Genomic DNA, 22,693 nt, shown 5'->3' on the forward strand with positions numbered 1-22,693 from the left:
GTACTAGCATATATACTTCCAAGCTCCAAGAACGAGGTTTATGAAAAACTGTATAGAAAGTATTTATATCCTTTTGGAGCCTGAAGACGAAGTACTGGTTGTTGGTGATTTTATTTTACCCAATCTCAATTGGATTCAACTTGACGATGATAACTTCTACGGTCCAATAAACGCGTCATCATGAAACGAGTTTTTATTAACAGATGGTATGTCTTCATGTGGCTTAAAACAACTCAACGGTGTGAAGAACCGTTTTGGAAAAACACTCGATCTGTTATTTTTCTCCGAAACCATATGCTCTGAAGCAGCTGTGATTTCTTTTACTGTACAAATTGTGGACGAAGATCGCCATCATCCTGCATTAGGCATAGCACTTAATTTAAACATGGCTTCACCACATATGCTATCTAATAACAACAAACTAGAAATCAACTTTAGTAGGTGTAATTTTGAAAACCTTTTTACCTTATTATGTATGATCAATTGGGATCAATTATTTTGTAATTTAAATATTGACGATATGTGTAACATTTTTTATTTAACTCTTTTTGACTGTTTCTACAAAAAGATTCCATTTAAAAAGACTTGAAATAACATGAGTGTTCCACCATGGTTTGATTCCCACGTTTAAAACTTAAAAAACAAAAGGAACAAAGCTTGGATAAAGTATAATCCTATATGATGACTACATTCGGAAAATTGAATTAAACCTTAAAAATAATCCTGATATATGATGAAATAACTTAATGACTGATTCGACATCAAATAGTAATGAGCCGAGAATAATTGCGAACATGTTTGCAAACTACTTCAAAGATGCTTTTGTAGATTACAAAACTATTAGTTTTCCTAACACATCTACCACTGTTATAAATTTCCCCCCTTAAATTCTATTAATTTCGTTATAAGTGAAGATACTGTCCTTAATAATATCCTACAACTTGACGAATGTTTTAGTCCTGGTCCCGACGGTGTACCATCATCCATTTTAAAGAAATGTGCTGCGTATTTATCACACCCGTTATGTGTTCTTTTCAACACGTCTTTAAGTAACTCGCTGTTTCCTTTTCCAGGTTGGGGGATGTGCCGTCGGGGTGACTTCCTGGCCACGTAAAAAATACCTTTAGTTGCGAAGTACCAGCAAGCCTCGGATACGGACGGATTCACTGTTGACAACCCACGCAAACGAAATAAGGACAACGACCTTCGGATATGTACGTGGAATGTTAGTTCCCTTAACAGACCACGTGTAGCCGAACAATTAGCGGAAGCGCTAAACTGCTGCAAGGCAGATATTACCGCCATCCAAGAAGTGCGATGGGATGGACCGGGCAAACGCAACCTAAAAGACTGAGATATATACTACGGCGACTGCTACCGAGAACAAAGACAGCGTCTATTTGGGTGTGGATTTGTTGTTGGAACTAGACTCAGGCAAAAAGTCTTGTGTTTCAACAGTGTGAGCGAGCGCATCACGACAATCCGCATCAAGGGTAAATTCGCCAACATAAGCCTAATATGCGCGCATGCCCCAACAGAGGAAAAGACATATTCTTCGAGCTCTTGGACAAGACATATGAGCAGTGCCCTGGCTATGACATTAAAATTGTCTTAGGAGATTTTAATTTTAATTTTTAAAAAATAAATAAAATAAATAAAATAAATAAATAAATAATAATCGGGAGATACAGCCTGCACGACACTACTTCCGAAAACGGATTTAGGCTGATCGATTTCGCTGCGGGGCGAGACGTTCTGGTACCTAGGTCGCAGTTCACACATTTCAATATCTACAAGGGGACATGGAAATCTTCTGATCAATCAACCGTCAACCAGATTGACCACATTGCGATCGACGCACGATACTTCTCCAGTATACAGGATATCCGAACATTCCGAGTGTCCAACATTGACTCGGACCACTACCTTGTTGTAGCCAAGGAACATCTTCTGATATCCCGATCCAAACCAAAACAAGCAAGAACTGTGAGAAGATTCGTCGTTGGACGGCTACAATCGCAAGAGACTGCCATGTGCTTTTCCGATCGAGTCTCTAATAACCTCTTAAGGAGTCCTATGCTTCCTGCATTAAGCATTCAAAACCAGTGGCAACATTGCCTTGCAGCCATCAGAGATGCCGCCTCTGAAGTGCTAGGTTTCACACGGCCACCACAGCGAAACCCCTGGTTTGACGACGAATGCCGGCAAGCGCACGCAGCGAAACAAGAGGCATACAAAACGGCGCTGCACAAAAGCACTAGAGCTGCTCGCGAGCTCTACGAGCAGAAGAGGAGAGAGGAACACCTGCTTCTTAGATGGAAAAAAAGAGAGCATGAGAAGCGCGCGATCGAGGAGATAGAGGGATGTCACAACAGTAATTAGGTTCGTAAATTTTACCAAAAGGTAAAAAAAACTCCCAAGGGCACCAGCCACGAACCGAAGTCTGTAAAGATGATCAGGGGAACATCGAAGTAGAACCGCAGTCGATGCTGAGAATATGGAAAGACCACTTCTCCAAATTATATAACGGCGATGACGAACCGAATTCCGCTGTAAGGGAGATAGAACCACTCAACCTCGGCGACGCAGATCAACAATTCCGCCTACCCGACCTTGACGAAGTGAAGATAGCTATATCTAAACTTAAGTCAAACAAAGCTGCTGGAGCTGACGGCATCGCTATTCAAAGCAGCAGGCGATGACTTGATACGGAGCATGCACCAACTCATCTGCAAAATATGGTCGGAAGAAAGCATGCCCAATGAGTGGAATCTCAGCATAGTGTGCCCGATACATAAGAAAGGAGACCCTCTAAACTGCGCCAACTACAGAGGCATCAGTCTCCTTAACATTGCGTATAAGATCCTCTCTGCCGTATTATGTGAACGTCTGAAGCCATTCGTCAACAACCTGATTGGTCCTTATCAGTGTGGCTTCAGACCAGGAAAGTCCACTATCGATCAAATATTCACACTACAGCAAATCTTGGAAAAATCCCAGGAACTTCAAATCGATACCCACCACCTCTTTATCGATTTTAAAGCCGCGTATGACAGCATCTATAGGGAAGAGATCTACAGAGCATGGTCTAGTTTTGGCATTCCTTTTCAACTTATCCGTTTGTGCAGAATGACGATGGAGAATGCACGCTGCTCTATCAAGGTCGGAAAAAATCTCACCGATGCGTTTGATGTCAAAAAAGGTTTTAGACAAGGCAATGCAAAAGTCACCCGTCAACACTAGAGGCACAATCTTCCAAAGGTCCATCCAATTACTTGGGTACGCAGATGATATTGACATAATTGGAAGATCAAAGCGTGATGTCAGTGGAGCGTTTTTGAGCATTGCGACGGAAGCGAAGAAGATGGGTTTAGTGGTCAATGAGGGCAAAACCAAGTATATGCTGTCATCAAAAAAGGACATTGAACAACGACGTCTTGGACAAAACGTCACCATGGACAGCTATAACTTTGAGGTAGTTAAGGACTTTGTCTACCTAGGCACCGCTATTAATGCAGACAACGACACCAGCGCTGAAATCAAACGAAGAATAACTCTTGCAAATCGCTGCTTCTTTGGACTTAGAAGGCAATTGAGAAGTAAAGTCCTCTCTCGAGCATGTAAAATCACCATCTATAAGACACTCATCATCCCGGTTCTCATTTATAGCGCTGAGGCCTGGACCCTGTCAAAGAAAGACTCAGGTGGCGCACCCAGGTGGGAGAGGACCTCAACCAACTTCGCGTGCGAAACTGGAGGCAGCTAGCTAGGGACCGAGCTGGCTAAAGACGCATGTTGGTTGAGGCCCAGGTCCGCCACATTAAGTAAGTAAGTAAGTATGGTCACCAGGTCCGCCACCTTAAGCCGTACACGTCACAAGACTCGAAGCCATTCAGAAAAGATTTTTGAGTTTTTGTCTACAATCCCTTCCGTGGTTTCATTATATTCATACATTACCGCCTTATTCACAAAGACTGTCTCTTATAAATCTTCCTTCTTTGGCAAATAATAATAATAAACGGACAAATTTCATCACCATTAGTTCTTGGTAGTTTAAACTTTAGTTTTAGTCGTTCAAGTATAAGACTCCAGAAACAATTGAATATTTATTTTAGCAGATCAAACTTAAATCAATTAATTGAAATCACCAAATGATAATATAAAAAGTATAAATTGGAAATTAATATTTTTCAACAGTCTAGTTTATGTTTTTAGATTTTAAGTAGATATTAAAAATTGTTTACGTTAGTATTTAAGGAATTATAAATAAATAAATTTAATATGTTTCTACAATACAGAACATAGTTCGTGATGGAATTGTAGCTTGCCTAAGAAATGTTTTATGTACAACAATCGTTTTTGGCAGGATAAACTAGAGGTAAAAGTTTGTGAAGTAAAGTTCTGAGTGTGAAATGTATGAGACTTAAAAAAACTTACTAGTTGTCTTGTGTTGTCTAAACTTGCCCAGTATCTAACCTTTAATTTTGACATTTATGTAATTTCACGACCATACAAATGGTTTTTATTAATTGTACGCGTTCATTTTAATACTTAGGCTACGGGGAAAAAAACTGTTGATTTCGAACGTTTCTTACCAAATCAATTTACCTGTTTTAAAGTTACTCCCGCATTTTAACATGTTAACAATAAGAAAGAGGAAATTATTTCGTATAACAATATATTTAATTTTTTGTTTTTTTTTTTCTTCGAATAAATAACGAAATTACAAATGTGTTTTCAATCAATCAATATAATTTATGTATAATATATAATATAATCTATAGTAAATATTTTTTTTTTGTAATCAATATTTTTAAGACTTTTGCAACATTTTTTTTTGTTTTGGTTTTTTTATATATAATTCTGTGTTATATTATATAAACTACCTTCTTTATAATAGTTTCCATAAAATTTGAAATATAGAAGTGAAAATTTTGCTAAATTAATTCATTAGCACCTTGAGATATTGCGTCGAGTAAAATAATTATAATTATTGTGTTGTTAAGAAACAAAACTTTCCTTATTTACTGAAAGTTTAGATATTGTTTCATAATATTATATTATACTTTTTTCAGTTGCTTTGTTTAGCTTTTGTTTCAATTAAAAACTAAACAAAAACTTGTAAAATACTAAGAGTTTTGTTTCTCAATAACGCAATTTCAATCACAAATAGGTATGTTTTCCTTTAGAACCAAACAAGATTTAAATACGTTTTCATATTTCAATACCTCCAACATTATTAACAGAATTTATACATATATTTTTTTAAGTAATAAATAAATTATTTCGGTCAATATCGATTTTAATGTTTTTTGTTTTGTTTTGTAAATTGGTGTCTTAATGTCTGTTAAATCGAATTAACAATTCACTAATCTTATATTAAATATCTAAAACAACACACATAGGTAAAATTAAAAATACGTTTCATTTTTAAAAAGTTAAATTTTCAAAACAGATTATAATAAATTTTAAACTTTAACAGTCTCGACTAACGATCAATAAAACACTTTGTTTTAAAGATTAGTTTTAAGTTTTAAACTATATAAAAATTTAACTTAAATTTAACATTTACGCAAAGCAGAGAAAGAGAGAGATGAAGAGATAGAAAGAGAGACGAAAAGAAGAAGAACACGAAGTCGTTACATAAAAGCTTATTTTGTCTGTCATTATATTATTGTCATATATATTTACGTAATTAAAATATGTAAAATCGCAATTGCCTTAAACAAATTAATGATCTAATACAATAAAACATTAAATATAAGTCTATTTGTATTTATTCAAAACCAAAATCTTCAAATAAGAAGTTTTACATTAAAAATAATATTGCTTTCTTATTCACTCTCAATTTTTTGTTTCATTTTCATAAATTATATTCTTATAAAACAAACAACATTTATGAGTTGAATATTTTAAAAAAACTTAAAAAGATAGATATGTTTTTTTTTTAAGTTTATAAAGGTGTGCATTTTTCTATATAGGCTAAATTCATTGTGCTAATATTGGAAGAAATTGTTTAAGAAATTGTATACACATTTTTCTCGTTTATTTTATGTATTTTTTTTTTACTTTTGCAAAGTAGGTTTAGTCTATTATTAGTTTTAGGTCAAATTCAATAAAACATTTTTATGGAAATTCTTTTTTCTCCTTTTTTTAAAATTCTTAAAATTTACAGTCATAGCTTTCAATTTGTTAAAAAGGATTTTTTAATAAGAGGTTTCATTTTGAATAGCCGACTATTTGAACAGTTGTCATTTTTAAAGCTGTTATCTTTTGAAATTAATCATTGAAGTTGTCAAAACTAAGAACAAAACTTAACTCTGTTGGTATTTATTAACCTTTTGAATTGAGATGTTCCAAAAACAGCATCACACCATATTTTAAAGTTCTTTTAAAACAAGAACTCAAGCTCAAGCAAAATGATTCGGCCCATTTTTGCATAGTAAACTCATTTAATAAGCAGTTCAAAAAATCCAAGAGTGATGAAAAGGTTCGCGTCACTGTTTCTTGCGACCTTATTTACTCTAGAAAGAGTGCAACTGTTATGGAGATTGGATTGCCCTACCGAGCTTTGTTTAATGACTTTGTATGGATGTAATTCGAAGATATCAGTTGTTATTAACGACGTTTATTTTTAACTTCAAAAATAAGGCTTTTAGAATTTTTCTTTGGGGGACAAGTGAGAGATACGATCCATGTCAATTCTCCATAATTGATTTAAAACGTTTAAGATAGAATGGAGGTCATGCAGCCGCAAATGTGCGAATCAGAAAATTTTATGAAAATGATATGGCCATTTATCTATCTAAGCTAAAGTCTAACAAAGCTGCTGGAGCAGATGGCTTGAATGCTGATCTCTTCAAAGCTGCTGGAGATAATTAGCTAAGGAGCATGCACCAACTTATCTGTATGATATGTTCGAAAGAAAGCATGCCCGATGCTAGGACCTTACTATTGTTTGCTCCATTTTGAAAAAAGGATACCCTCTAAACTGCAATAACTAAAGAGGCAACAGTGTACTTAACATCGCTTACAAATATGTGAACGTCTAACGCCCATCGTCAATAACCTGAAAGGACCTTTTCAGTGTGGCTTAGACCAGGAAAGTCCAAAGTTGATCAAATATTCGCATTACTGCAGATTCTGGATAAAACCCAAGAACATCAAAAAGACATCCACCATCTATCTCTTCATCGATTTCGAGACCGCATATGACAAATCTACAGAAACGAGCTGTGTAGGGCCATGTCTAGTTTTGGCATCCCTGCCAAAATCGTCCGTTTGCGTAGCATGACCATACAGAAATCGCGCTGCTCCATAAAGGTTGGAAACAACTTAACATAACCTTTAATAAATATGATTAAAAATCATGAATTCATATATGCGTTTCACGCCGATGTAATGGTTGGGCTCATCAGAAGATGACCATTACAACTTGTCTTGACGCATATTTTCTCGAATAAATCGAGAGTCCATATAATCCGAGCTACATAGAGCTACTGTGAATTATATAGTTGCTACAAGTCTTCAAAGAAGATAAATTGTAGCTATTTTTATTGCCTTGCTATGGGACTTTTGAAGAAGAACCTTTCGATGTCAAAAAAGGCTTTAGACAGGGTGATGCGCTGTCATGCGATTTCTTTACATCGTCCTTGAAAAAATAATACAAAGCTCCTACGTCAACACTAGAGGGACTAACTTTCAAAAGTCTGTCCGATTACTAGCATATGCTGATGACATTGACATAATCGGAAGAACTCAGCGTGATGTCAATGGGGCTTTTGTGATTATTGAGGCAGAGGTGGCAAAAATGGGTTTAATAGTTAATGAGGGCAAAACAAAGTACATACATGCTGTCATCTAGAAGGGACCTACAACACCAACGTCTCCGTCAAAACGTCACAATCGAGAGACATAACTTTGAGGTTGTTAAGAATTTCGTCTACCTAGGCTCCTAAGTGAGTAGAGAAAAAGATAGAACGATGAACTGTACGGACTGTACAGCGGGGTAGACTTAGCCAGTAGAGCAAAAGTTCAACTACTTAGATGGCTGGGTCGCGTAGGGCGCATGAAAACAAATCCTCCTGCACGGGAAGACTTCGAATCCACACCCACAGGACAGCGCAGCAGAGGAAGACTGCGGATCAGGTGGTGCGCACAATTATAAAATGACCTCAACCAACTTGGAGCTCGAAAATGAAGACATCTAACTAGGGACCGAGCTAGATGGAGAAGTTAGTTTCAATACGAAATTTGGATTATAAAAACCCTCCAGACTTGGTTCACACACAGATATGACCATTTTCATTTTAGTTTCAAAATAAAACCTCTTGTTTAAAAAATTGATAAAAGTTATTGGAATTCGATGTAAAGTAAAATAAATCAGAACTCAATATTAAAAAAGATCCATCTTATGTGTCTTGACTAGTCTTGCGGTTTAATCAATTATATTTTTTAAGATTCATATGAAGAAGAATTTTAATTTAAAATCCCTAATAATGATGGTTCGAAGTTTTAAATCTGCATTTTAATATCTTAAGAGCAACAATACGAAAATTGGATTATAAAAACCCTCTAGACCTCGATATATTGAACTAATAAACCCTTAAACAACGCGAACGTCGAAGTTCAACAAATTCTATGAACAAATTGAAATGTTTTATGTTATGTCTGTGTTAAGATCTTAAAATACCTGTCACAAAAAATCCGCCTTACCTATAATACAAAAACTACTTTCCTATGTAGATATTTTATGTTTTGTAGATACAAGTATTTTGAAATATAAATGCACATCCTGGAGAACATACACAAGTATGTAACATAATTAACTTAAAATAATAAATTTAATGTTTTTGTACAGAATGCACGTCCCTAAATACTTAAATATGTAAAACTAAAACTAGTGAAAATAAATATTGTCTAATTCCCAACGCTTTACCAAATAATATACATTTTTATTAAATAATAATTAATATATGATTATAAATTTACTTAATCTATATAAAAAGTATAATATATATATATTAATATTTTAAATCAATTCAATAAGATATATGTATGTATTTGTATAATTTATACTCATTTGTTTTCTTTTCATTTTTTAAATATTTTTTAGCTTTAACTATAACAAAAGATTTTAAAATTATTTATTTATTGCTTCAACTTTTATTAAATATATTTTCTTAAAACACAACGTTTTGTATTTATTTTTGTTTTGCTGTCATTACAGTTCAGTGTAATATAATTAATTTTAAATTCCAACAATTCAACTATATTTTTTATTTTTTTTTTCATTATATGCTTTTTGTTTTGTTTTCTTTGATTTAATTTAATTTATTTTTTGTATTTAATTCTAGGAGAAGGCTTTTTTTCTGAAAGGTATATCCATTATCACAACATTATTGAAATAAAATATTTTTTTTAAATTTTATTTATGTTTTGTTTTTAAAAAATAAAAAAAAATAAATAAAAGGACACAGTCGAACGGTAGCTTTCCAATGTTTTTACTGATTGCCACAAGTCGCAATAATAATAATAATAAAATTGTTCTTTTAGATATTTTATGGTAGGTTATGTAATTTTTAATTAATTCGTAATAATAATTATGTATGAACCTTTTAGTTTTTAATTGTTTGGTTTTTGTTTTCATTTCACTCATTAGGAGGTATAAAAATGTGATTAGGTAAGTAGAAACTTATACTTTATTTACTATATTTTAGTTGGTTGTGAAATGTTTTTACTTTATTATTTAATTTTAATGGGTTTGTTGAGACGAAAGATTTAATAATAAATTTTATTACATGTAATAGCTTTTTTATACATTTTGATTTTGAATTGGTATTTTTAGGATGAAAAGTTTTTTTTTTTTGTTTTTCTTTTTTGGTTAAGAGATAGTCAAGAGCTTTGGTCCAAAAAATTTAGTTCTTTTTTGAAAATTTTATATCGATTAAATTTACTTGTGAGAAATAAATAATAAAATAATATAGCTTCTCCAAAATTGAACTCCAATTAAAGCTAAAAAATCACGCCTGTATAAGCAAAATAAGTTTTATCAAATATTCAATTGAAAGGACGGAGTTACTTTTTTTCGCTTTAACAATTAAAATGGCGGCTGTAATAATTAATACAATTATTATTGGTCAGAAATATGTGAAAGTTAATTTCTTACTTGACGTAAGGCAAGTTCACGGTAACTTCCTTACTTTCGCTCAAGAAGAACCTGCACTTCACCGCGAATCAGTTTTTTGAATAGAATCTCTTGATTGTATGGTCCTGGTTTTTTTCATATCACAATACTAAACAAATAATTTGTAAGAAAATCATGTACATATGTAGTTGTATTCAATTCGTCAAGTTGGTAGCTCTGGCATTTGACAGCAGACAAACTAGTGTGTCAGTTGAAACGTCATAGTATTTGTTTAATATTTACCACTTATGATAGTGAATAGCTTTCCAATCAAAATCATGTTAAAATTATTCCAACTCGGAACTTGCGAAAAAGTAGTTAAATTTATCTAAAAAAAATCGCATATTACGAATTTAAACGGGGGCTATTTAAATTGTATTGTTTCATTTTTCATTTTTACAAGGTGACGCAAAAGCTAAAACCACCGATGCAATATTTCGGTAAAAAAAATATGTATGATACAACGGGAAATGCTTTATTTCAGACATTTTGAAACTTGTTACTTTAAGCCATGTGTCAAAGTAAAATTGACATTTGCCACCATTTGGAAAAAGTATAGGTACAATCATTCAATAGCGCAATGACTTTTATGAAACACTAGTGTCGTTTTTAATCGTCTAGCTGGAATCTATCACTGACAAGACAATGGACACTTTTATGATTCAGTTCATGCCAAAGATTAAAAACATGCTCATAATCTCAACCTACGTATTCAGGGTAATTTGACAACTGTGAAGTTTGACATTTCAGATGATAATTTCTTTTATTAAAAGAATCAGGACTGTTGCAGGAATTGGCAGATACTAACCTACATAAGAGCCAAGGGCGGATCCAGACTTAAATGTACACATTTCAAAGGCTAAATTGACAACTTTAGATATTAAATTATTTTAGAACGCTATTGTCCAGCAAGGTATAGTCTAACTATTTAATTTAGTAGACTTTCTTCTTATGAAAGCATTACAAGATTCTAACAGTTTTCTTAGTACGCCGTGTTTAAGAGAAAAACACAATATTTGAAAGGGGTTTTCATTGGTTTCATGGAGAAATGTACGAAATTGGTTTGAAACTTTGCTTTCTTCCAAAAAGAATACATTCTTTTTTGTTGCATCATTTATTTAATGCGAAAAACGCTACAAAAATTCAAAAACTCAGGAAATGAAAGAATGTGATATCAAGAATTTTCTGTTTTTTTTTTTACTTAGTTTTTTTGGCCTCATTTCGGGAGTCTATTATTACTATCGCTATCAGTCTGCTTACTCGTAGATTGGAGCTGATGCTTGAAAATATTTTGATCTTAAAGGAGTCAACGAAACTTTAAAATTGTAGAGAGAAAAATTTTTGGTTTTGAATTTAAGGAAATAAGTGCATTTAAGTACATAATTTTCCTTGAATATAAAATAAAAACAAACTAAGGTAAACAAATAAGCTAGGAAACTGTAGTGTGACAGACACAAATAACACGTTTCAGAATCTCTTTTCACTATAAAGCAAATTCACTTCAAAATGTAGATTTCTTTAATTTGTTACGATTTTAAAAGTTTTATACAATGTTAAATCAATTTCAAAAGAAAAATATTGCCCCGCTTTTTTGATCAAAAATTTAAATGCCATAGCAAAATAAATGACATTTTTGGTCATCAAAAATCATCATCTATTTGAAAATTTGACCATGCATCGACAAGAGCTTGCATTGAAAGACAAGATTATTAAAATCTGTTAATTAAGTTCTTGAGAAAATTTGAAAATATAATAACAGCTTTTGAGGGGTACCCTTCTGGAGCCAATACCAAAATATGTTTTTCTTGTAGAAAGAAGCCGAAATATAAGAACAAAATTAGAGACATTTCTGAAAAAAATCTATTGGTTCATTTCTGAAAAAATCGCATTTTCGAATTTATGTACACCAACAAATTTGTATGGGCCTGCTGTTATCTTTAGTATTTAAAAATGCCTTAAGCTAATCGGCGAAATTTCAATCGGCACAGTTGTTTTTAGGCTTTAGTGGCCAGGACAGGCAGACAGACGGATGGAATGGGAAGATCCACTTTTTTGTACCTTTCTACCATTGTATTTTGTTTCGAAATTTTTTACGAATGCGCTAGTTCCTATGTGTCGGAAGTATAAAATCACTTCAATGTTCACTATTTATGTGCATACAAAACATAAGATCGAATTGAAGGCTATTTTCAGAAATTTAAAGGCAACTTAATATAAAATTGAATATCTCTTATTCAAGGTTTTTCTAAAAAACCTAAATATTTGCTCTTTTTCTTGGAAATAAATTTTATGTATTACTCAAGTTACAAAAATTTTAAATGTTTTTGACAGCAAACCACTTTTAAGTTAATGTCGTAAAATTACTAACAAATCTTTACTTATACAACTTAATTGCATAAGCTTTATGGCTCATATGACTCCCCCTGGATAGTCCATTGGTCAAAATTTGATGAATTTGTGCTAAGTTTTTGTAATAGGGCTGAATGTCAGATTCATATTATGTTCTTGGTCCAGCCCTCAGTTAACGTGCTACTTTTTGCAACAAAGTTAAGAAAGTAAAATACAAATTTTGTTTTCATCTAAAAAAATAAATAATTCAAAATATAATATGTGGGCATATCCATTAACTCAATACGATTAGTTTTGAATTGAAGGGAATTCCTACAAAAATACAAACAAATTATCTCCCAGGGGGGAGACATTATTAAGAGCTTATATTTTAAGTTTCGGTTTAGCAATTAGGCCTTTTAAAAATTAGCAATTAGGCTTTAAAAAAATCCTCCAAGTAAGTATGAAGCAACAACAACTTGGTTATGTAAAAATCTGAAAAACTAGAAACAGTTTTACAAAAAAAAATTTAAATTTAATCTCACAAATAAATTTAATGCAAGTTGATAAAGAAAAACTTAAATAACAACACGAGTAAGAGTCGTTTTCCATTGGATGTTGTCAAAAACCTAAATATTGACTCATTTAGTCAAGTTAGCTAATAGTCCAGTCAAATCAGGCGAAAAAAGTGGTCAACCTAGGAATAAGAAATAGTAAGTTGAAAAATTGTGTATACCTTCCTTTTTGTGTTCTAAGTTAAAAACTCTCATAAGAACTCGCGTTCGTGGCGTATCGAACCGCCAAAAGTTTAACGCACCTCTGCCGAAATTGTGAAGCATGCAATATGCTAAAATGTTTATCTTAATAACTTTTTCATACACTTGAACTTTTCAAAGGTCTAAAGCAAAATGCTGAAGAATTGTTTTAAATATTCGATTCATGAACCAACAAAAATCTAATCTTTTAACCTGGTACCAAATGGAATCTGAACAAAATTTTCAGCGTCTCATCAGCAAATTAATGTTTTTTTTTTAAAGAAAAATGATTGGGACATGATTTAAAACTCTAGGAACGGGTGGGCTCCAAAATTAATTTCGGATACATAATGCCTTCTGTAACCACTTTTTTCTTCAATCGCAGCGTGGCCTACATCTTTTCTTCCAAGAAAAAGATCATTTTAAGTAATAAACCTGGAGTTAGTGATACAATTTTTGTGATCGGGTCCAGAAATCAATTTTTAAGCACTCAGCCTCATAACTGGAACTCTTAATAATGCCCGTTACATTATTGTATTTGAGGAAAAATTAATTTTTCTTGACTTAGTTTTTTTCACTGGTGATTTAATTTCAAAATTGTTGAACGATACGCTCTTGATGCACTCTATTTCCAAGACAGTTGAGCGTATGAAGAACTGATAGAAACAAACATTTGAGTATGTGCTTGTTAATTTTCGTAAAGGTGTTAGTACCACCAGAACTATAGAAACGGATATATTCTCAAAAAAGGTCTTTTTTTTCTATTTTTTTGGACCATAACTTACGACGTGGGCCGAGGTTTTATGAGACTTTTTGTCACAATGCTTAGAACGTCAAAAAGGAAGGTATACACAAATTTAGCTATTACTATATCTCATTCCTAGATGAAACCCTCATTTTACTGGACTATCAACAAATACACGAATTGAAAAGTTGTTTGATTTAATTTTTCAAAACATAATTTAGTTTTTCAATATTCCCTTTGGTACTGCTTCGTTCACTGAATTCATATAAAAATTTCCGAAATACTTCCAGAAAACGTCTTAGTTGCAATGTTTTCAATGTTTTTTGTTTAAAGTACATCAAACTTAACGACTTATTAACTGGAAATTATAACTTTTCTATCGTTGAATGTTATTTACGCAAATCTTAGAATACCTCGCAATTTTCAAACCAAAAGAACGACTTGAGTAAATATATTTAAATGACATGTAACATATTTTATGAATTTTATACTAAATATAAATATATTTTTTTTTGTTAAATTTGTCTATTAAAGCAAGAGTTCATCACTATTATGGTTTATCCTTTTTCTTTTTGGTACATTTATTTTGATAATTTTATTAATAATAATATATTTCCATTTTAGTCATGCAGGTATAGTTTATACATACATATTATTATTTGTTTCATATTTCTAGGAAGTTCTTGGAACTGGTAGTCGGCATTAGAAAAACGTATGAAAAATTGTTATAATTTTTGTATTTAGTTTATAATTTTTGTTTTGTTTTATGGATACGCCATCCAACTCCCGGAAATTGGTTGGTTAGAAATAAAATGAAATCAATAATTGAACAAAAATACAAATAAGCCGCATTTGCATAAAGGTGAGGTATGTACACTTAAAAATAACTTATCGTTCAATAAAAATTCCCTTTTTATCATTTCGCTCATTATTTGTTGTTATTGAAGCATATCTCAATATATGCCACATTGCAACAGGTTTCCTTAGACTCGATAACATTTGATGCCAATGTCTGAGGCCTTTGCCTGTTGTTGTGCTGCCAACTATAACATGGCCCAATGGAAGAACCTCAGTGCCTGTTGCACACATTACCGTCAATCGGATATGAACCGAATTTAGTGCATATGGTGGAATACTGAATATCATTGATTCATTGAATATTGGACAACGATGATCCTTGCGTTTTAGAGAGGTTTTCTTTTTGAAAACTTTTTTATCGTCTTTCAATAAATAGGCCTTTTGTTTTTGAAAAAAAGGGCGGTAATTAATTTTTAAGTTGTGAATTGTAATAAATATTAGTGAGCTTTTGTCTGTGACTATTTTGTTCGGATTTTAGTGGAAATTTGTTCAAAATCTCAAAAACTATTCCCTGAAAACATTTGAGATGACGGTTTTCTCAGAATTAAACGTTCTACAAAAGTGTTTTTTTGTGATTTATCATTAGCTCTCACCAACGGAGTAGTCGTCAAAAATGGCTAATTTTGTTGCCAATACCTCGAAAATGGTCTACAGAAAAAAATGTTGCGTAGTTTTATACGAAAATTCAATTTCTTACAAAGAAGTCTTCATTACAATATGGCTAAGAATTATAGTTTCAAGTTGTTGAAGTTTGGAATATTAATTTCACGAAAAAACATAAATCTCAGCGGTATGGTGCTAAGGAAACATTTTTTCTGTCACTTTCGGGATACAATAAATGGTGGTTAAATTTTAAGAGCCGATGCTGAATGTGAGCCATACCTAAACGTCAATTCCCGTGTTTGGGCGTTTGCAAGAGTGATTGTCGAAAAACCAATGCACCTAAAAAGAGTGACTGCTTTGGGCGGTTTATGTATTGTTTACGTTGTTGAGCCAAAAAAGAGCTATGCCTTAACGTCATCGAAAATTTGGACCATTTGAAGAAGTTGTGCCGTCGAAGTCGCGGAGGCTATTTGGTCGATATTTTGTCAAATACATAATTGAACGATACCAATATTATCATAATACAAATAAAGGACACTAATTTTCTCAATAATTAGTGCTTTATTTAAAATTATCATCGGCCCTTCAAATTTAACCACCCTTTAGGAAGAAAATTAAAATGTTAAGATGTGAAAAACTTTTGTAGAGTTTTTAGTTCTGAGAAAAACTCTCCGCTGGGAAACGTGGAAAAAGATCAAATATTTGAAAATCTCACAAAGTGCCCTAGTTAAGTACTAAATATTAATATTAAGTGCTCACATTTTCAGGGAATCATCTTTTTTGACATTTCCAACAAGTTTCCACCATTGCAAAATAGTCACTCCTCAATAAATTATTTTGTACTTACCTTAATAAAAATTCCTTGAATATCATTGCCAGCTGTTGTTACTGTTGCAAGTTGTTCATTGGATTTTAAATTTCTTGCTTTAACAACAACAACGGTAAGTCGTTCAGCTGTTGGTAAATAACTTAGTGAAAACATTAATTCACCCCATTTGGCTTTTTGTTTTCTTGAATCCGATAATGGAAGCCACGTTGTCAATGGACGAACAATTTCATCAATTTCCAATTCAGATTCACCTAAGTTAAATAATTATTTCAATTTCATTAGTTTTAAAGTTTTTGAATAAATATTTACCAATCAAGGTGTGAACATTTCCGCAGTGATAAAGATGAAACCATAATGAATGTCTTCCTTGTCGTCTCTTCATTTGAAAAGTGAATGTTTCGTTAAAGCTTGGTGTCAAAGAATCTCTGATAACCTTTTGGAAGAGAACATAAACTCATTACAATACAATTTAAGATTTTTGATTTTTTTAGCGTGCCTTAGTTTGAACAGCATTTGCTTGGTCTGGTACTAAATAAATTCGCACAAATGTATCGAACGGATATAGATTTGTATATCCGGCGATTTCCTTTACTTCCATGACATTGACGACAATATCGACACTTTGATTTGTAATTGTATTTCTAAAAGCAAAATATTTACAAAAATAATAGCTATCAAAATTATTCCTCGTCCTATAGGTACGTACTTATCACAATGAAGTCCCACACACAAATATCCTGTGATTTCCGGTGTTGGCTGCTCCAAATCCGAAAGCAGAACAGATGACTCCGAATTGACGGAATCACATGAAATAGCCCTCTGTAATATGATACTATCCAAAGACCCTTTATCACTGTCCAATGAAGTTTGTGAGCTGTTTCGGCGACCAATTCCAAAGCCAACAGAAGACTGACGTCGAAAGGGCGGAATATTGCCATTTCTCGACGAAAGAACTTCCTCCGAAGTGGTCTTTTGAATTTCAACACTCCCTTTGCGTTTGAACGGATTGCTATTGCTGCAAAACTGTTTCAAATCAATTTCTGTTGCTTCGGTTTCCGAGAACGATCTGTTCCTGAACTGAAAGAAGGCTTTTCTGCCGGAATCGTCCGCTGGCGCTGACGTCGCTACTTCTGAATTGGTGTTTGACAGTTGGTAGTTTAAAGGCAGTGACATATTCTGACTGGCAGGCATTTGGTTTATAAAATCAAATATTGCATTGATAAATGTCTCCTTGGGTGCATCATTATTCACGGGTGCCGGTGCCGATGCCGTCACCGTATCTGATGAAATGTTTATTATTTGACTTTCCTGTAACGGAAGTTCAACAGTTGTAAATGGATTTTTGTTTGTATTGTCATCGGTTATAGGAATTTTCATTTCGAGCGGTTTTTCGGTCGGACTTAGTTGGCAGATCTCGTTGATGGTTGTCAATGGTGAAGTTGGTGGACTTGCAGCAGCGAATTTTGTTTGATTGGTTTGGTTGTTTAAAAATGGATTGGTGCTTTTGGAACGTTGCATTTCTTCGCCTTTTTGTTGGATTTTGAAGGCTGCTTCGGAGAGATTTATCAATTGACCATTGGGTGCTGTGCCAATGCGTTTAATCGTCGGCCTGGGTATGGCAGTTGCACTTGTGGATGTTTTTATTTCAAAATTCAAAGGAGTCGAGAGATTTCGTTTGAGGGATGGAACATCAATGTTGGAAGTTGAATGACTGTTTGGAAGAGCATTTACTGTGGCAGATTGTTTTATGAGCGGATGATATTGTTGTGAAATGGAAGCGGTTGTTGTTGTAATGAATTCATTTTCCAAATCTTCGGTTTCTTCTTCGTTTATTTTCGAATTGGGAATTGGTGCTGGAGCTGGTCGAAGTGGCTGTGGTGGTATATCTGATTGTGGGATATTCCATAGTGGCATATGGGTTGTATTTTGACCAATATCCTTGCAATCACGATCTACCGAATCGAATCTTTTGAAACTGCCACTAGAGCTAAGTAAAAAATCAGAGCCCGAGTGAATCTATATGTATGAAAGGTTTTACACAGTTAGTGGACAATGCGGACTTAGTAAATATGTTAAAATTAACAAACCAGATATCCATTGGCGTTAAAAAGTTTATTTTTAGATAATCGTATTGTCTCTTCTTTACTGGACAGAATCCATGATGTTGTTTTTGGACTTAAATAGTGACAGGCTAAAACTGCCATAAAAACTAAAATAGCAATTACTGCCACACTTGTCACTGTAATTGGTGATGGATCCATTGTGCGATTCTAGAAATAAGTAACATTTATTATGAATATCTTGAACATTTTTGAATTTATGTAAATGGTTTTAGATTCTCAAACTAAGTCGCCTAACAAGGGACAACAAGCGATATTTTAGACGTTTCTTGGAATTGATTCTAAATACTTATGAATTACTGAGTGGCCAATGTTGTTCGTAACCTACTGCATTGAAGCTTTGAGCGAATAGCAGAGCCTGCAGATATTTGTTTGCTAAGTATGTCAAGAGGTGTTGGATAGAGTAGGGTAGATGGTGTAGTTTGAAACAATCCGCTTATACATAGGCCAGCTGATCGTTGGCCTAAATTTAGTTTGTCGCGGTCTATAGCTTTTCCTTAAGAAGTCCGCTATACTGCCACACCGTAAAGTAAAATTATTCTGATTACCGATGTGTATAACCAATACTTAGTTCGGGGTTGTAAGCCCCATTTATTACCAATATCTTGTTTGCAAGTAGCTTTTTTAACTCTCTCTTGTGTATTACGTTTGGATTTTTTTTTTCTAAAATAAGACCCAGATACTTGTCTGAGAACTTTAATTCTATTCCTTTAATATGAGAAGGTTAATAAATGTAATTTCGTATTTCTTCCTGGGTTAACACCCAGTCAGCATAAAGTATTTATTTGTTAAATGCATTTTGTAAAATTTCTTTTAGGATGCTAAGATGCTTTTCCGAAACCGCTACAGCAACCTTATCCGCATAGGGAATCAGTCTGAAACCCGTGGCATCCAGATTATAGTCAGGATTTCATTTACCACCAGGTTCCACCGGAAAGGGGATAGAACACCACCTTGCAGTGTCCCTCTACTAACAAATCTTATAGCCCTGTTTTGAGTTAATTATTTTGTTAGTAAGCATTAAATGAATGTACTCCCCAAGCGAACTCTTTACGTTTAGAAATGTTAGTGCAGATGTGTCTATGCTGTTAAAAGTGCCTTGGATATCAAGGAAAGGAAAGGAAAGCAACCAAAGAAAACTCTCTATGATGGAGGGACTCTTCGATGGTGCGTACTATTTTGTGTAACGCCGTTTCCACCGATTTTACTATATAGTATGCATGTCCTTACAAACTCTATGACAGTCCATAACTGTTGATCATCTCTAATGGAGATGGCACAACAGTTTAATATTCACCATTACTGGGTGCCGCGCCATATAGACATTCCAGGTTACTGTAAGGCAGACGAACTCGGCAGGAACGGTACAGTGCAGCCCATCCTACCACGTTTAGCACATACTGGCATACCAATCCCTACTTGTAAACTGTGTCTTATGCAAGACGCTGTGAGGAGAGCAGGCACCAGGTGGAACAACATCACTATGTATCAGGTCAGATGTCATAACTGCACACTGTCTAATAGGAAGCACGCTACGCAACTAGGTGTATTCTCAAATGACTTTTGCAGAAGCTGTATGGACAAGGAGGAGGAGGAAACAATTCTTCATCTTCTCTATACATGCCCTACTCTGGGTCATAAATGCAAGAATTACCTACGAGAATTCTTCTTTAACGATCTAAATCATATCAGCATATTCAGCTCCTCACGTTTCGTAGGGACTCAAACTGATTCCTTTGAGCTTAGGAGGAAGCCTCAAGACAGCCACTTTAACCTAACCTAACCTATGCATGTTAGGACCTCTACAGAAGTGTTGTGTCAATACTTGCCCTTAAATGGATCAATCAATATGTACGAGTATATCTTTATAATGTCTTAAGAAGGAGTGATGATGGACTTATAGGTCGTAAATCTTTTGGATTGACAAACGAGCATTTTCCTGCTTTGGGTTTAAAAACAACTTTCACTTTTCTCCACACCGCGCGAGGGCATACGGACCAGATATAAACAGCTGTTAAAAATTGCCTCAAGGATTGGTGCAATTATATATAAAGCATTTTGTAATTCGGCTTGTATTATACCATCTGTTCCTGTAGATTTAACACTGAAAACGACATCCATTTCAAATGTCTATATATTCTAGCAGCTAAGAATGTTTACAATGAGCTTTAGGCATACAATATCTTGTCCCAAAACTCAAATGTCGAAAGTATTAGAAACATTCTGGAAAAATGGATTTTCCTTTTGGAAAACAGTAATTTGGAAATATCACTTAATATTTAAGTTATTAGGAACTTTAAGCTTTTTAATTTAACTATTTTACTACAATCTTAAAAATTACCGATTTAGTCACTTTTTATATCATCATTACTTGGCAAAGTAGCAGCCTAAATAATTAAAGTGCCTACACCTAGTTAAAATACTTTCAAAATTTTGGGCCGATAATGAAACCGAGTAATATTGTATTCGTCAATTTCGTTTGTTCCCTGATTCAATTTCACTTAAACAAAAAACTTAAATAAATAGAAAAACGAAGAAACTCTGAAAAAGTATGGTTCTTGCTTCATATGCCCACTTAATTGAAATCCATCCAACACATTGTCATCTTTTAAAATGTTTCTTTTCTGTACGAGAAAAAATAAAAAAATAAAAATAAAATACAATGCGTATTTTAAAGAGAGAAAAATATCGAAAAGGAAAACAACAACAAAATAAACTAAAACAAACAGGAAATGTGAAACTCAAGCTATCAGCCTCCCATTCAAGCATCAAAAGAAATGTCAATCAAGTACCATCCTCCCCAGCGCAACTTTAGTGCTGCCACCCTGTGGCCCTGTCAGCAACTATTCGATGACATTTTGCATTTTGTTGGATTTTTAACAAAACCGATATAAAATATATGAGAAATCTGCTCTTCCCGCACCCTCACTTCAGTTCCTACATTTATATTTCTATACACAACAATAATAATTTATTTCTTCATTTTTCTTGTTGAAAAGTTGACAAACGTTACAATCACATGAAAAGGAAGTGAAACTACCTACTGTTACAGAGAAGAGGGGTCAAAAAGCTACTAGACACCTTTAGAGGCAATTTCTCAAGAGGGATGGGCCCTTGAGTACATTTTCCAAAGAAATTAGGTTACATTGTCTGATGTGACAATGATGATAGGATTTTTCACACTGCTTTTTTTTAATTATATGTAGTGAAGGTATTAAAATATTAAAAAAGAGTGAGGTGAGGCAATGATATGAGGAAAAAATTGAACTTCTAACTGAAACAAATAATGGACTTATACTTACGGAGATTTGCTGGCTAAATGTTGGTTCAATTGCCAAAAACTTAAAGAATATAGTAGGTCATTCAGCAGGTCGTAGTTCTTGTGTGCATTTTCTTCTTCACACTTTTATTTCTCTCGATAAATTTTGCTAAAAAGGCACTACTCGACGACGACACATTTTAAAAATATGAACACAACAAAATATTGGAAAAAGAAAACTAAAACTGAAAAACTAATAAACCATAGTTTTTTGGGAGGATAATATCACATAATACCACAACAATTTGCAAATAATATTTGATGGCTCTTCAACACTTCATTTGAAACTTATGGCCGAAGGACATTTGCACTTTCGATTACTTTTGGCAGATGGCCATTCCCCAATTCATTGACTATTACATAAAAAAAAAAACAAAATTGTGGAAAGAGAATAGAACCGCACTCTTAAAAAACCCTTGCCTTAGAATTTGGTCAGATTTTGATTTCGATTTTATTTTAAAGGGCTATTGAAAGTTTTAATGAATAAAATTTGATTTTTTTGTGGTTGTTGTTGTTGGAGGTATTAAATATAAAAATGCATCCTTGCTTGGAATCGCTTCCTTATTGACTCTCACTTTTCACGTAAGGATATACTCTGGCAACTGCCACAACAATGATGTTTTTATGTACATTTGGCTTTTTTGACATCTAATTTTGTGTCTATGCAAATAACAAAGAAAATAAATGCAGAAAAAAAGAAACACGAAGAATCCTTTGAGGTGGATCCTGCGTAGTTTGATGACTTATTGAAAGCTTTTCACCACGAGCTTTTCATTTTAGTAGTACTAGTACTGAATGATTTTGAATAAAAGTACTTAAAAACGGATTGTTTGAAAATGTCTAGAAGCGTACGTCAATAAAAGTTGGATAACTATGTCATTTCAGACTGAGCTGGCAAGACCTTATAGTTTTGGCTACCTTGAAAGAGGTGTTTAGCTGTAATTTTCCAA

General features: G+C 33.5%; 1 protein-coding gene across 1 annotated transcript; it reads right to left on the reverse strand.

Moving 5' to 3' along the window:
- Positions 1–13,601: 13,601 nt before the first annotated feature.
- Positions 13,602–22,317, reverse strand: LOC129946221 (uncharacterized). Its single transcript, XM_056056337.1, has 7 exons — positions 21,727–22,317; positions 18,392–18,574; positions 17,011–18,320; positions 16,801–16,945; positions 16,614–16,737; positions 16,323–16,555; positions 13,602–15,250 (listed from the first exon to the last, which is right to left on the reverse strand). The coding sequence occupies exons 2-7, from the start codon at positions 18,563–18,565 to the stop codon at positions 14,903–14,905; spliced, it is 2,334 nt and encodes a 777-aa protein (XP_055912312.1). The 5' UTR covers positions 18,566–18,574; positions 21,727–22,317; the 3' UTR covers positions 13,602–14,902.
- Positions 22,318–22,693: the final 376 nt, after the last annotated feature.

Source organism: Eupeodes corollae, chromosome 2, assembly GCF_945859685.1.
Source record: "Eupeodes corollae chromosome 2, idEupCoro1.1, whole genome shotgun sequence".
Lineage (NCBI taxonomy): Eukaryota > Metazoa > Arthropoda > Insecta > Diptera > Syrphidae > Eupeodes > Eupeodes corollae.

Bases quoted from the DNA above. Each gene is read 5' to 3' on its own strand.
- LOC129946221 (XM_056056337.1), bottom strand. From the start codon at position 18,565: ATGGATCCATCACCAATTACAGTGACAAGTGTGGCAGTAATTGCTATT. The intron at 18,321-18,391 runs GTTTGTTAATTT...TCATACATATAG, and splicing joins TTAACGCCAATGGATATCTG to ATTCACTCGGGCTCTGATTT. The intron at 16,946-17,010 runs GTACGTACCTAT...TTTTGCTTTTAG, and splicing joins GTGGGACTTCATTGTGATAA to AAATACAATTACAAATCAAA.